General features: G+C 50.4%; 1 protein-coding gene across 5 annotated transcripts in view; it reads right to left on the minus strand.

Moving 5' to 3' along the window:
* Positions 1-5,609: 5,609 nt before the first annotated feature.
* The window catches only part of TTC39A (tetratricopeptide repeat domain 39A), a 64,732-nt gene continuing 55,017 nt past the window's right edge, over positions 5,610-15,324 (minus strand). For 3 of the 5 annotated variants that reach the window (XM_008066978.1, XM_008066976.2, XM_008066979.2), the window contains exons 13-18: positions 13,346-13,437; positions 11,661-11,781; positions 8,789-8,900; positions 8,287-8,401; positions 7,142-7,258; positions 5,610-6,645 (exon numbers count right to left, since the gene is read on the minus strand). In XM_008066978.1, coding sequence (XP_008065169.1) covers positions 6,522-6,645; positions 7,142-7,258; positions 8,287-8,401; positions 8,789-8,900; positions 11,661-11,781; positions 13,346-13,437 — 681 coding nt within the window. In that variant the 3' untranslated portion in view covers positions 5,610-6,521. Of the gene's footprint in view, positions 6,646-7,141; positions 7,259-8,286; positions 8,402-8,788; positions 8,901-11,660; positions 11,782-13,345; positions 13,438-14,723; positions 14,774-15,324 lie in introns of those variants that run through there. The other 2 variants (XM_021717058.1, XM_021717059.1) reach the window with 2 other exon arrangements.

Below are 15,324 nucleotides of genomic sequence, written 5' to 3' on the forward strand. Positions count from 1 at the left end.
CTATTTACCAGACTGTCCTATCCTCTTTCCTTACATGCTTTTTACCCTTGTGAAGCGGTAGCATTTGGATATTAGGCTCCATCTTATGCAAGAGTAAACCAATTCCCAAAGGAGCGAAGTAGTTTGATTAAGTTGAATACAGTATATGCGTTTACCTACTACCTCATGTCATTGATAGAACTTAAAACTTGGTATTCTTAGTAAGCCAGGCTTTTCTCACCCTGTGAATTTGCTCACACTCTCTTTTCCAGAGGTAACTGCGGAGTCAACTCTAGACCAAGAAGGACAAATCTGTGACCCGTGCGTCACTTGACCCACAGATGTGATGTGTTTAGCCAAGTACTCGTAAGTGCTTAAACTGAAAACAGAGCTTTTGAGTGCCTTGAGCATCCGTTGCTTCCCATTTCACCTGCGTTCCTAGCTCTTGTCGTCTTAGACTAAGCCTCTTCTAGTACGTGGCTTGTTGCCTCCCGAGCCTCAGCCCAGGCCTGGAGCTCTGCGTCCCTGCGGGCTTACTTCCCATCTCTGGAATAGTTGACTGGAACTCGACTGTCCAAGTGAGGATGAGATCATGTCTCTTTCTCCATCACCCCTCAATGATTTGATCTTTAAGAGTTGCTTTTAATGGCATGGCATAGTGGCTCATATCCGCAATCCCGGCACTTTGGAAGGCTGAGGCAGAAAGATCTCGTGAATCCACGAGTTCGAGATCAGCCTGGGCAACATAACGAGACCTCATCTCTCGAAAAAAAAAAAAATCTAAAAGTTAGCTGGGCATGGTGCTGTGCGCCTGTAGTCCCAGCTACTTGGGAGGCTGGGGTGGAAGGATCGATCGCCTGAGCCTAGGAGGCTGAAGCTGCAGTAGCCGTGAACTTGCCACTGCACTCCAGCACGGGTGACAGAGTGAGATTCTAACTCCAAAATTAAAAGTGTTGATTTTTTCTTTGGCTTTTTCCAAGTCAGACCCTCTCCCTACTTCATGATGCCAAGTGACCAAAGGGCACCATGCCACACAGACACGCTCCATGTGTTCCCAGTTGAGGATTTCCCATGGTTGAATCATCAACCAGTACCCCTTCCATTCTTAACAGTGGCCCAAAAGTTGGTATAAGTCGGGTTCAATCTTAAACAGATAATTTTACAACTTGACCCGCAGCGTAGCAAAGTGTGGGCTTTAGGGTGCAGCTGCCTAGCTTTAAATCTTTTTTCTGCATAATGGCTATGTGATCTTAGGCAAGTTATTTAACACGTCTCAGTTTTATCGTCTGTAAAATGGCAACAACAGTTCCTACTTCATAGGGCGGTTATGAGGATTACATAAATGTAAAATGCTTAGACTAGCCGCTGGTAGATAATGAGCACTTTTGAATCAGCTTTCATTCTTTTCCTCAGAACTTGTGGTGTCGATGTTCTGAAGTGTTTCTTCATGTGAAGGAAAAACAACAATCCAATCCGGTCATTGGTGAGGTAGTAGCTGCGATGTCTCTGATTAAACTGAAATGTCGACTTTTAGCAGCCCAGAGACCTTCAGTAATTAATTATATGCCTCTCCAGAGGGCTGTATTCACATTTTTCTCCTTAGCAGTTGTCTTTATATGGAAGCAATCATAGATTGTTCATTTAGAAGTGAGTTTTCAAGCACCCAAATGCAGCTTCTTGTTCCTGGACTTACCCTTCTGGTCAGTAACGAACTTTGCACTGGATTCCAAAGGAGTTGTGCTAACCCAGCCTTGGAAAGATATTCCCATTTGCTGCTTGGATTTCAGAACCCAGACGTGTTTCATTTATTACTGAATTAGTGTGATGGGGCTCTAAGGACACAGGAAGCAGTGGTCGAAAAGGCAGTCTATTAGGCTTTACATTGGAAGCAAACAAGAGAAAGGCTGTTGTCCAGTCCCCATCATCTTAGATGAAAACTTGAGAGTAACTCCAGAGAATATTGTCTGGATAATGCCACTGTTGGCTGGTTCCAGCACTCAGCAGGCTGGGGCTTTTTTTTTTTTTTTTTTTTGAGTTGGAGTCTTACTCTTGCCCAGGCCGGAGTGCACTGGCACACTCACGGCCACCGCAGCCTCAACCTGCTGGGCTCAGGCGATCCTTCCACCTCACCCTTCCAAGTAGCAGGAACTACAGGCACGTTCCACCACACACAACTAATTTTTTGATTTATTGTGGAGATGAGGTCCCAACAAGCTGCCCAGGCTGGTCTTGAACCCGTGGACTCAGACAATCCTCTTGCTGCGGCCTCCCAAAGTGCTGGGATTAAAGGCGTGAGCCACCGCTTTCTGCCTGGGGCTTTCTGAAAACCTCCCAGTGCCATTCTTCAGTGGCTGAGAATCTCCCACCTGGACCTCAGCCAAATCTTGCGTTGGCGTTGGCCTTCTAGGGTCCTGGCTTTGATGTCAGGTCGTGGCATTTTGCTGTGAATGACGATAACTGTCTTGGAAACACTCCCGCTCTGACTCAAGAGATAAGGAGTAGGGAAGTCTGCCAGCTCGTGGGAGAGCTGATAGGGGCCAGCACACTGCTAGAAGCCACCCTGCCAGTCTGAGGCCTATGAACCTTGAGAGGCTGAGGTGGACTTTCCGTTGCCAGGGCCTGCTCAGATCATGTTACACGCTGGCTGCTTCCCTAGCAACTGAGTTCATCCGTGGCCCAGGATTGGGACTTTCACTTGCTTGCTGGGTGTCCTGGCTACTGTAGAGCCCCTGTTACAGGAAGCCTGTTATTTCTGCTTGAACTAACTGGGGATAAAAGCTTTGGCAGAGCGGTAGGGAGGTATATTTGTTGCCTCATTTTGCAGATAAAAACACCGAAACAGAAACTATATAGAGAGCAGGAAACAGCCTTAATCTGGTCCAAATTGCTAATTTTTAGAGGGTTTGTGACTTTCCCAAGGTTATCCTGGTAATCCTTAACAAAGCTTGGAGTCAGCCTAGCGTGGTGGCTCAACCTAAAATTCCAGCACTTTGGGAGGCCTAGGTGAGAGGATTACCTTAGCCTGCGGGTTCAAGAGCAGCCTGGGCAACTTGACCTCATCTCTACAGTAAATAAAAAAATTAGCCAGGTGTGGTGGCGCGTGCCTGTAGTTCCAGCGACTTGGAAGGCTGAGGCAGAAGGATTGCTTGAGTCCAGCAGTCGAGGGTGCGGTGGCCATGAGCGCGCCACTGCCCTCCAGCCTAGGTGACAGAGTGAGACTCCAACTCAAAAAAACCCCCAAGAAACAAAAACACAGGCCAGGCTCGGTGGCTCTGCTTGTAATTCCAGCACTTTGGGAAGCCAAGGCGAGTGGATTGTCTGAACCTGCGGGTTCGAGACCAGCCTGGGCAGCTTGGCAAGACCTTGTCTCTACAATAAATAAAAAAACTTAGCTGGGCGCCTGTAGCGCTGGCTACTCGGAAGGCTGAGGCGGAAAGATCGCCAGAGCCCAGCTGCAGTGGCCAAGAGGCGTGCCACTGCCTTCCAGCCTGGGTGACAGAGTGAGACTCCAATTCAGAAAAAAAAAAGAAGTAAAGCCAGGAGTCTCCTTACTTCCAGGCCAAAACTCTTCACCTATCAGCAGCTTCTCCAGGGCAGATGTGCTGGGAAGGTCTGCACTATTAGAGAGCAGTGACCAGAAATGACTCAAGGAAGACACTGAGGCTGGTCTCATACCTGTGATCCTAGCATTTTGAGAAGCTAAGGCAGGAAGATTGCTTGAGGCCAAGAGTTCAAGACCAGCCTGGGCCACATAGCAAGACCTCGTCTCTATAAAAAAATTCAGAAAAAATAAAAATAGCTGAGCATTATCAGATGCTCCCATAGTCCTAGCTGTAGTCCTAGCTATTTGGGAGGCTGAGGCGAGAGAATCACTTGAGCCCAGGAGTTGGAGGCTGTAGTGAGCTATGATCATGACGCTGTACTACAGCCTGGGCAACAGAGTGAGACCCTGTCTCTAAAAAAAAAGGCACTGAAAAACCCTAGACAGAATTTTCACTTTCAGAGGTCCCTGTGTAGGACACAGTGGTTTTAGAAACCCAGTGTTTTCACTCTCCCTTCCATAAATGTTTTTGATTGATTATCTCAGAAGTTGCCGGTGGGATATAGGAGGTAAAACACACTGATTTGTTGGCAGGACTCGGTGGCTCAGCCTGTAATCCCAGCACTTTGGGAGGCCGAGGTGAGTGGATTGCACGAGCCTGTAGGTTTGAGACTAGCTCAGACAACTTGGCGAAAACTCGTCTCTATAATAAATCAAGAATTAGTTGAGCATGGTAGCGCACACCTGTAGTTCCAGCTACTTGGGCTGAGGTAGAAGGATTGCCGGAGCCCAGCAGGTCAACACTGGGGTGGCCGTGAGCATGCCACTGCACTCCAGCTTGGATGACGGAGTGAGACTCCAACTCCAAAAAAAACACACACTGATTTGTCTTATCAGCCAGCCTGCACCAGGGCAGCAGAGGTAAAGACACAGGTAAATGAATGGAGCCCATCAGAAAATCAACAACAGCAAACCTTGACAAGAAAGCCATCTGACATAAAATTTTAAAATAAAAGCAAAAAGCACCTGAAAGGAATGTGGAGATGAAGTGTTTTTGCATACTGCAACTTTCCAGATTCTGTGTTTGGCATCCTGTGACCCAATGCTGCTTCAACACAGTGTTCTGACATGGGGAATCCCCAAAAGCCCACCCTCCTTCCACAGCCTGTCGAGTCTCCCCTCACCCTGTCCCACCTAGCGACCTCCAGACAGGGCAGTCTCCCAGACCCAGGCTTTGAAGGAGGGGTAGCTTGCAAAGAGAATGCTCTCAACTGAGGGCTTGCTTTTGCCTATTTCTGACAAATGAGAGCGATTTTTTAGCATTTCTACTTAGCAAATGATGATCTTGGATGAGGGCTTTTTGCTTTTTTTTTTTCCCCCTAATGAGAATATGTTTTGCCTAAAACCCATGACTTCACTCAGTATCACTCATAGAAGGCTGGTTGACTGTATTTTAATCTCTTAACCCAGCCCGGGGCAAATACAAGTGTTTCTTAAATACAGCGATGATGGGAGACTGGAAAAACTCACTGTGTGCTTCCTACAGAAACTGCATTCATACATTCAGGAAGTCTTGTTTTCACAGATGAATTTTTACTGTGTGCATGATTTTACCTCCAGGGAAATGGCTAAATTGAAGTGCGTTGACATTAGAATGTGAATGGTACCAGTTGGTGTTGGTCACTGAACTTGAGTCCTCACTTTAATAGTCCCAGAGGTTGCAAATTCAGATACTTTTAGAAGTGTTTAAAGTAGCCTCTACTTAGCTCTGGCTGATTGCTGGAATGAAGCTCAATGTTGTAGGAATGAAGCTTTTTTTTCTAATTAGAGGCCAGAAACCAGATTCATTTGTGAAATCTCCCCGTTGGTAAGTGTTAGTAACTTACATTAAAATTTTTTAAACATTGTGTTGTCTAAATAAAACATACATGGGCCTTGTGGCTTCTGATAAGAGTTTCTGCTCTGCCCAAGAATTCAAGCAACACATAATTTATTGAAATAGATGTTGCATGATCTCTTAAGTGTATAAAATTTATAACTTTAAATATCTCTTTTCTCTTAACTGAAAAATCTAACACATACAACAGGCCAAAAACAACCGTTCTATTGCTAAGAAAAATGCTGTCAGTAAATAAATGTACCTTGGAGTGAAGTACAGTGGAGTTTTATGTTTCATGAATTATTCCCATTGGCTTGTTTGGCGTACAGTAAAGATACAGAACCTTCCCGCTGTCCCCCAAACTTCCTGGCTTTGGCACAGAAAGGGCCATGCAGCCCCCCCAGCGGCCTTGGCAGCCCTTTCCTCCTGGCGGAGATGGCTTTTCTGCAGATGGGCTCAAGTTTTATCTCACTCAGAAGACGTGTTTGATTTTTCAAATAGAAAGTTGCAAAGGGCGTGAGACAGGGGTGAGAAGTAAGGTAGTGGGTGTCTGTGCACAGCCTCCGTGCCAACCCCAGAAGCATCAAAGCCTAAGGCTCAGACTCTCCGGGCACTCCTCAGGTCCTCTGAGAGGAAGAACCTTCCAGTCCCAGAAGCTGAAAGCTTGCTGGCGCTTGAAAAGCAGTTTGCCCTTTGGCATCATATAAAGAGATTTACCTTCAAAACATGAGGGGTGAAAACAAAGATTTACAGGTGGTTCGTTGGTGTTGGTTTTTTGTTGTTTTTTTTTTTAAGCCAACTGTGATCCCATCAATGTATTTCTAAGGAAAATGTAAACTGTTCATACATTCTCTTCAACATCACAGTGAAAAACAAGTACCCGTATGTGTGGCAGGGCAGGCAGAGGGCTCCACCCGCTCTGCCCATGGCAAAGGCCCTTGGCCACACTGGTGAAAATGCGGGTATGGCTTCTGCACAGATGCCCGTGTCCTGCCATCCCACTGGAGCACCGGTGGTCCCCAAAGGCAAGGCAGGAGAGGGGGAGAGGATCTTTTGAAATGTTTCCAGGAGCTCTGTCCAGCTGTCTCTGTTCGTCTTCCAGCCAGGGACTGCTGCACAAAGCTACAAGGACACTGATGAGACCATGGATCTGTTGCCATCCTCTAGGGAAGACTTGGCTTGGAGTGTAGCTGCCTGGATTCGAAAATGTGTCCTTGACTCCATGGAGTAATTCTTGTAGTTTTGCCTGAAAGTGAGCAGAGAATCAGACCCGTGAGGCTGCTTGCTTCTAGGTCCGTTTCCTTCCGCTTGAGCTGTGAGCCCCCCCAGCCAAAGGAAGATTTCGAGGCTTAAATTCCCTGTCCATGTCCAAAGAAAGCGCTGGGTCCTGCCCAGTGGGAGAGCTAACTGAACGGGCTGGTGGTGCCTCACCCCTGGTGTCACGCCCACCAGAACCATTCTCGGTCCTGTCGGGCCCCTCAGCCTGAAGAGGTGGTTTCAGGAGATAGATCCCTGGCTTGCAGGATGACCCTGGGCAACTCACTTCCTGCCGCTCATTTGTAAACTGAGGCAGAGCCCAGGTGAAAGCTGGGTTCCCAGGGACACAGGCCTGCCCTCTGGACTGCTACATACCGCCCTTGCCGGCAACCTCACTCACTGCTGTCCTGCTTCTCTGCCCCTCGCCAGTGCCTGAGCTCAGATCAGAGGGAGCAAAGGAAAGATCAAGGCTGCCCAGGCCTTACTTGGCAGATTCCAGGAGTCTGATGGCCTCTTCATTTCGGCCTTGCTCCATTAACAGCAGAGCCAGCTCCAGCAGGGCGTTGGGGATCAAGTAGTGATCATACTTAATCTTCTTCTCACTGTAGAACAGGGAGGACAAGACTCACAGGCTCTCCCTTCGGGTTCCTCCCACAAGTCTTCCCCAAACTTCATGTGAGGATTTCCTGCTCTGAATTCCAGTTCTTCGACATTCCCTCTGCCTCCGCCTGAGAAAGGCCAGGATCCACAGATCCACAGAGCCTTCCAGTGCTGTACCCTGGACCCCAACTCCCTGATGATCTCTGGCTCCTGTCATGTCCTTAGTCCACCCGCACCTAAGTCCTGACCCCCTTTTCTCCAGGTTAAATGGTTTATTAACCGGGTACATCTCCTGTTTCCGGTCTGGCCCCGCTGATCCGAGACATCTTCTTTTAGACGTCCTTTTAAAACCCAAGTCTGCCCCGCCTGGCGTCCTTTCTGGCTCTCTTCTGCCAGCAGGATAAAGGTTAGCCTTGCGAGCAAAACATCCAGGCCCCGCTCAGGCTAGCCCTCCTCTTTCCATCTTCAGCTCTCTCTCTAACATCCCCCGGGCGGGGAGGACCTAATCACCCTCATCCTAACCTCAGGGGTCTTTCCCGCATCCAGGCCTTGGCACATGCTAGACCTACTCAGAACTCTTCCTCCCTTGCTTCCTTTGTCAGATAAACCCCCCAATTTACATGTCAACCCTGGAAGGCCTTTCCCAGTGTCTTCCATTATGTTTAGGTCCCTCCTCAGGGCGCCTCCTGTCCTCTCTGCTGTCCTCTGGCTCAGCCCTGGTCATCCTGGGTGGGGCTGCCTACACCCAGGCTTCGTAACATCTGTGCTTGCCAAGGGCAAAGGCAGAGGCACTGAATGACACTCCGGGGGCGTGTTCACTCAGAACAGCGCAGAGGGGCCCCGGCAGTCAGGCACTTGGGCTGGATCTGGATGATCTGTGCCCCTAGTCCCAAGACAAGTCCTGGCACTGAGGGGACACTAGCGCATGTGTGGGGAAAGGGGGCTGGCCAGGGCTGGCCACTGTGCTGGGCAGGAGGATGGAGAAGCCCAGGAGATGCGGGCCCAGCGGGAGCAGCCACAGGGTACTTACTTGGCCATGATGTTCCTGAAATTCTCCTCGGCCTCCTGGACACGGCCCAGGTATTTCAGACACAGGCCTTTCAACAATTTCACCAAGCACTCGTCATCCCCTGAGTACTCGTTTTCTGAAGAGAGGGGTGTGAGGGGAGAAGATGAGCTTGTTCATTTCTGCAGTTACTCAGGAAGCCCCTACTCTGTCCTGGGCCCAGAGGGACATAGGTAAGTCAGACACGGTCTCTGTCCTCAGGGGACTCACATCTGAGAAGGAAAGACAGATACTGAGACAATAACACAGTGAAGTCGGGACTAACCGCAGGATGCCCAGGGCCTGTGGGAGCCCAGAGTAGGCCTTGACCCTACCTGGGGGACAAGGGACAGCTGCTTGGAAGAGCTGACAATAGAGCTCAGTCTAGAGTATGGTCGAGAAGGGAGGAAGGACATTTTGGCAGAAGAACCTCCAACTGTAAAGACCAGTGTAAGACTGGCAGGTTCAAGGGCCTGGAGGTAGTCACCTGGGCCTTTTTCCAGCATTTCTTCAGCCTTGGTGATAATCTTGAGTATCCCATCCGTGAGTGCCGGCTGCTTCCCGATCACAGCATAGCCATTCCAGATGTACATCATTTCCTGAGGGCAGGGAGCAAGTCAGTCCTAGGCCCCTTCCCCAATGAGGACTCAGTTTCCCCATCTATAAAATGGGCAGCTCAGATCAGAAGATCACTCAAGGCCCTTCTAGTTCTAATCTTCCATGACAAGTATCAGCCCAGTCTGTGAAGCTGGGGCCTTGGGGGATTCCGGAGGAGGGTCTCATCATTTAGCTATTATTGCCCTCTCCCCTTACCCAGTGAGGGTTTAAGATAGACAAGGTCCTCACTGTTCAGCTCATAGCTGCCAATATTTTCCAGCTACTTTTTCTGCTCATGGCTTCCCCGGGTACCATTATGTCCTTTCTCCCAACCTCTCTGGGTCCAAACTCCATCCGTGAGGACCAGGTCATGCCCCACACTCTCCAGGAAGTCCCCTTCCTTGTTCCTGCTGGCAGGGCGGCCTCCTTTACTGGAGGAACCATAATTAAATACTTTAGAACAAGAGTTTAAGACTATATCATCTTCTCTGCTACTCCTATTCCCCCAATACAATGCGCTCAATAGTGACAACTCACATTCCACTTCCTTTAAAACTGAGTTGCCATCTTGAAAACCATAATATATAACCTGATTCCTTTTTTTGTTTAATTAAAAATATATATATATATTTTCTTTTTTCTTTTTCTTTGTCAGGCTACTGATTCCTTTTCTTGCCTTGACTGTCAGGAAGTTCAGAATACTAAATTAAGTTGTCATTCATAGTAAGTATCAGCTTAAATTGGCATTTCCTAAACTATTAAACTAGGTGATAGATATGAAAGTGCTTTGGATACACAGAGTTCTAGGAAAGACATTATTGTTGTGGTTCTTGTTTCTATGCTCTAGGAAGAGAATTTAAGCTTAGGCCAGTATCTCTCAAATTGTTTTGTGGTCACAAGTTAGCAAATGCTTCATTTTTTAAAAAGGGCATGGTGGTTCACACCTGTAATCCCAGCACTTTAGGAGGCCAAGGCGGAAGGAATACTTGAGCCAAGGAGTTCAAGACCAGCCTGGGCAGCGTAGTGAGACCTCATCGCTACAAAAAATTAAAAAATTAGCCAGGTGTGGTGGCACAGGTGTAGTCCCAGCTACTTGGGAGGCTGAAGCAGAAAGATCACCTGAGCCCAAGAGGTGGAAGCTGTGGTGAGCCGTGATTATGCCACTGTACTCCAACCCTGACTCAAACAACAACAACAACAAAGCATTAAAGGGGTTTTGTGGCCAAATAAATTAGGGAAAAGCCACATCCTTGAGCTTCTTGGCGACTCACATGCAGAGTGGCATACACAGACTTCAAGAAGGTCTATAGTTTATAATCTTTGCTTAGGCCAGTTTTTCCCAGCTGTGTTTAAATCACAGAAATTGTTTCATGCATAAATAGCATTTTGCAGATTACAATTTGGGAAATTCTCCTCTAAGTTTTGGAAATTCTCCTCTCCTCCCCCACTTGATAGCAGAAAAAATATTTTTAAAGTTGTTTAGAAATATTCAGGATATAAACTCTCAATAAATTTTATATAAATATTGAATTTGGGGGGGGTTGGCGGTCTTACTCTGTTGCCCAGGCTGGAGTGCAGTGGCAAGCTTACGGCTCACCACAGCCTCAACCTTCTGGGCTCGGGTGATCCATCTCAGCTTCAAGAGCAGCTGAGACTAAAGGCATGCTCACCATGTCTGGCTAATTTTTTTTATTATTTTGTAGGTAAGGTCTTGCTATGTAGCCCAGGTTGGGTTTGAACTGGGCTCAAATGATCCGCCCACTTTGGACTCCCAGAATGCTGGGATTTCAGGCACGGACCACCATGCCAGGCCTGGACTTTTCAATCTGCAAAGTGTTTGACACATTTTCTCAGTTGATTCTCTTAACTGTTCTATGAAATGGGAAAGGTATATATTATAACACCCATTTTACACTAAGGGCAGAGGGACTGTATCTAAAGCTACACAATTAGTTGAATAGGAGAGCCAGAGCCAGCAAAGGTCTCTGAAGCAGGGCTCTGTCTACTCTTCTAGCTGTCTTACTATTTGAATATCAACAAGGACCCTCAGCAAACTGGAAACTTATCTGATACCTGCTCCAGTCATGTGTGGAATTGGTGTTCTAACAGTGACTCAGAATATGGGCTGTGGAGCTGGACTGCTGAGCTCAAATCTCTCTCTGATTCACTAGTTGGGTGACCTGGACACATTATTTATTTTATCTTTCAGCTTATCTATTAGGCCTTATTAACCCCATCCGTAAAATGGAGGTACAACCAGCACCAGTTCCAAGGGTTGATGTGAGGTTTAAATGCGGCACCAGGCAGTGGGCATAGAGAGCCTTGAATACAGCATGTGCCCAATGACAATGCTGGCTGTTGTTAGTTCACAGGTGAAAAGCTGGTCGAGTGAGGGGGACAGTGTAGACAACAATTACAATCATAATCATTGTGACAAGACTGGACAGACAGGCCGGGGACACAGCCAGGTGACTTCTGTCTGGGCACAGGGACGTGGGGCTGCTAGGAGGACTGCTCTACCTCTTGGAGCCTGCAGCCTGCTCACCTGTCTCTTTGCCCCACCCCCATGGACCAGCACTTTCTAAGAGGCAGGGGCTGGGCCAGACTCTTCTGTGTTCCTCCCCCAGGTCCCAGATGGGTTGTGAAACCCTCCCCACCCCTGAGGCCTGAAGGTCTCCTCTCCTCATCACGTCCCTGGCAGTGGCTCTCGAGAATCCTACATCCTAATCAGAGGGCAGGACAGTCCGGGGCTTCCTACCCACCAGAGCAGGGATTGGCAATGAGACAGGGTTGGGGGAGAGGTAGCGTCTGGACTTTCGGATGGCAAACTTCTCCGTGGGTAGAGATTTCCCAGCAATCTTGAGCTTCAGGCCTGGAACAGCCCTGAGAAGAAATGGGGAGGGCGGGGAAAGGATGAGAAAAAGCAAGAGAGACTGGGGGTCCCCTGCCTACCCAGCCTCCGCTTGGCCCCTCTCTGGGTCTCGGTTTCCCCATTTGTTTGATGAAAGTGTTGGACTCCCAAGAGCCTCCTAGATCTGAAATAGCCTGTGGCTATGAGACCAGGCCAGCTTCCTGTGGCCTGACAAGGGGCCCCTCCTCACCAGCTGGCAGAGGTGAGAAGGTACCCAGTACCTCTAGTTATCTGTCCTCCACCCCCATGCCCCATTTTCCAGGCAGGACCCAACGGAAGTCTAATCCTAGTTTCACAGGGGAGAGACCAACACCCAAAGAAAGGGTGGGACCAAGACCAGACAGCTCAACCCCTTAATTAACTCTTGCCTCGTGAACTGTGGCCTTCTCAGCTGCGTCCCAGGGCAGAGCAAAATGTATGCAGCTGGGCGAGCCGCCACATCTGGGCCTCACCCACCCAGGTCCATCCGGCTCTGATTTCTGCCACAGTCACTGGGTGGGGCTGTGACCTCAAGCCTGAGCCACTTAAGGTCAGGAAACAGCTGGACGTAGGTGGGAGGTCCCCCTAAACTCTTCTGCTTAGTCACTGTGGAACCTCTCTGGGCCTCAAATTCCTCGTCTCTAAAATGGAGATAATGGCACCTGCCCTCACAGGCTTTCTGGAAGAGTTACATGAGACAGGCACGGGGAGTTTGCTGCAGCAGCAGGTACTCCGAAAGTGACAGACGCCCTATCATGTGACAGCAGCAGCCTAGGAGGCTCACATTACACCCACCTCCAGGTCTACAAATTGGGGCTAGCCTCACCATGGCTGGAGGAAGGCTCTAGGCTCCATCCTCATCCTGCCAAGGCTGCACCCTGCTCTAAGGACCCTTTGCAGGAATAAGGTGACATGGATAAGATGGGAACAGTCACCACCCAGTGGGCAGCACACTAGGTCCCAGGTCCTAAGCCAGACTATTCAACTATATTACCTAGTTGATTCTCACAACAACCCTGCAAAGTGGAAGCTGTTTTTCCCATTTTGCAGATGCTGAAACGTCCAAGGTAACACAGCTAAAAAATGGCAGAGGTTGGCTTTTTTTTTTTTAATTGAGTCTGGCTTTAATCCTGTTTGTTTGATGCCAACTCTTGGGTTCTCTACTGTGCGTCTCTGAGTGTATCAGGTTAACGCAGCAGAACGAAGGATCTCCCCCTCTCAGGACCTCAGTGTCCACATCTGTCCTACTGACCAGATGAAAGAAGCTCAGGGGTAGAGAACGTTGACAAAACCACTTCAGTGAAAGAAAACCTCGAACAGATTTGAAGGCTTCCAACCAGCAGCAGCAGCAGCAGCATGAGGTGGGGACGGGTGGGGACGACGGACACGACGGACACACGGCACAGTCTTAGGGCAAGGGCTGGGAGTTCAGAGCCAGGGAAGGTGGCTACTCCACCGCTGCCCTCCCGGGTGCCTGCAGCTCAGGGTGGTCGTGGGCAGGGCTGGGCTGGTCTGTCCAGCTGAGGCCCACAACGGGCGCGCAGTGGCAGTACCCACCTAAACAACTCCACCTCGTCATCCCCAAACGGCTTGTAGTCCTCCTTCCCAAACATGCTGAGGTAGGCGGCCTTCATGTAGATGTAGGTGGCCTGTGTGAGAAGCAATGGCCCATGTGAGCAGCCCTCCCTCTGGCCATGGCCCCACCCTGGCACAAAGGCCTCTCAGTCCTCACTGTGGCCCAGCAGAGTAGCTCACGCTGTCCCCAAACCCCAGAGGAGAAATGGAGGGTGCGAAAGCTGAAGCAACTTGAGGGCCTGAGCTGGGGCTGAATACAGGACCAGCCCGTGTTTTCTCCCCTCGAAGCAGTGGAGAGGACCAAGCACCTGGTCCTGGGCAGGACATGCTGAGGTTGGGATGGAGACAGAGGGACAGGAGAGCATGCAGGGCCTCTGGGAAGCACCAGCTTCAGAGCAGGCCCTTGAAGGATGGGGGAAAGACTCCCAGAGACCCAGGAAAGGGCCCTTCAGCCCAGGGAACAGACTGAGCAGAGCTGGGGGAAGGCGGTGTGCAGGTAGGATGTCCACAGGGAGCCGGGCACAGGTGTATCACAGAAGAGCTGCAAGGCCAGGGAAATGTGTGGGGCCAGGGCCCAGGCTCAGCTCGGCCGCCTGGGTGGGTCTGTCTGGCTGTGTGCCAGGCACTGCACATCCCTCTCACTTGATCGCAAAGGCCATGCCAGCAGGATCAGTGCCCACTACTGCTTCCTGGGACCCCAGAGCACTAGGGCAGGCTGGGAGCCGACCCCAGGACCTTGCCCACCACATCCACAGCCAGCCCTGAAAGGAAGTGTGGCCATGTGGGAGAACATCCCCCCACCCAGAAGTCACCCCGCTGCCATACCCTTCCCCAACCTAAGTCCCACGGGAGCGGCGTCTGGCTCTGTGCTGCCCCCAAGTGGCCAAGCTCTGAAACACAGCGGCTGCCTCCTGGCCAGGAGAGAAAAGGGAAGAAAGGGAGCAGGAAGTCCTGGAGCCTGGTCCAGAGGAGGCAGAAAGTGGCCTCCACCTGGCAGCCCACCCTTCGCTGGGGCCTCAGTGTTTCCTTCACAACGTGAGGAAAAGCTGGCCTTTGTGGGCCATGGCAGGAAGAGCCCCCCTCGCTGAGACCTGTTCCCCATCCCACATTTAGCCTCCCAGTGTCCCCTGGCCTTCCCTCTCCCTGCCCCTGACTCGCAGGCACCAAGACCTAGTGACGTCGCCTCCTGTCTCTTGAACCCCACTGGCCTTGCCCTCATGGCCACGCCACCATTATCTCTGCCCGGTTTCCCTGCTCCAGGCTACCAGGGTGTCTCTCTCCATCCCAGTCCCCGCCATCTCCTGACCTCCTGGCTCCTACCCCTGTCCCCTACAAGCCAGTCCCCACACGCCACAATGACCTTTCAAAGTCAGATCCTGTCAGCCCCTCCGGCAATCTTCTGATGATACCACTCTTAGCAAGTCCTAACTCCCTGCCATGGCCAGTGAGACTGACATCCCACCACCACACCCCTACCCCACCCCCCGTCTCCTACTGTTCTCCTGCACACACATCACCCCAGAATCCACCAAAGGCACTCCTGCCCAGCCCCTGCCCCCACCTGCTGCCTCCACGGCTCCCTCTGCCTAAAGGTTCTCCTTTCAGAAAGCCACGGGCTTGCTTCTTCACTCCAACCGGGGCCCTCTCAGATAGGCCTCTGTGACTACCCCACAAAAAAGAGGCCCCATCACCCTGCATGCTTGCCTTGCTCTTTTTTTTTTTTGAGTTGGAGTCTCACTCTGTTGCCCAGGCTGGAGTACACTCACAGCCACCGCAGCCTCCACCTGCTGGGCTCAGGCGATCCTTCCTTCTCAGCCTTCCAAGTAGTTAGAACTACAGGCGCACACCACCACACCCAGCTAATTTTTTTTTTGAGTTGGAGTCTTGGAGTCTCACTCTGTTGCCCAGATTGGGGTGCAGTGGCCGCTCCCGGCCACCGCAGCCTCGACCTGCTGGTCTCC

The sequence above is a fragment of the Carlito syrichta genome, unplaced genomic scaffold (genome assembly GCF_000164805.1).
Source record: "Carlito syrichta isolate Samal-C Ts95f unplaced genomic scaffold, Tarsius_syrichta-2.0.1 Scaffold309206, whole genome shotgun sequence".
Lineage (NCBI taxonomy): Eukaryota > Metazoa > Chordata > Mammalia > Primates > Tarsiidae > Carlito > Carlito syrichta.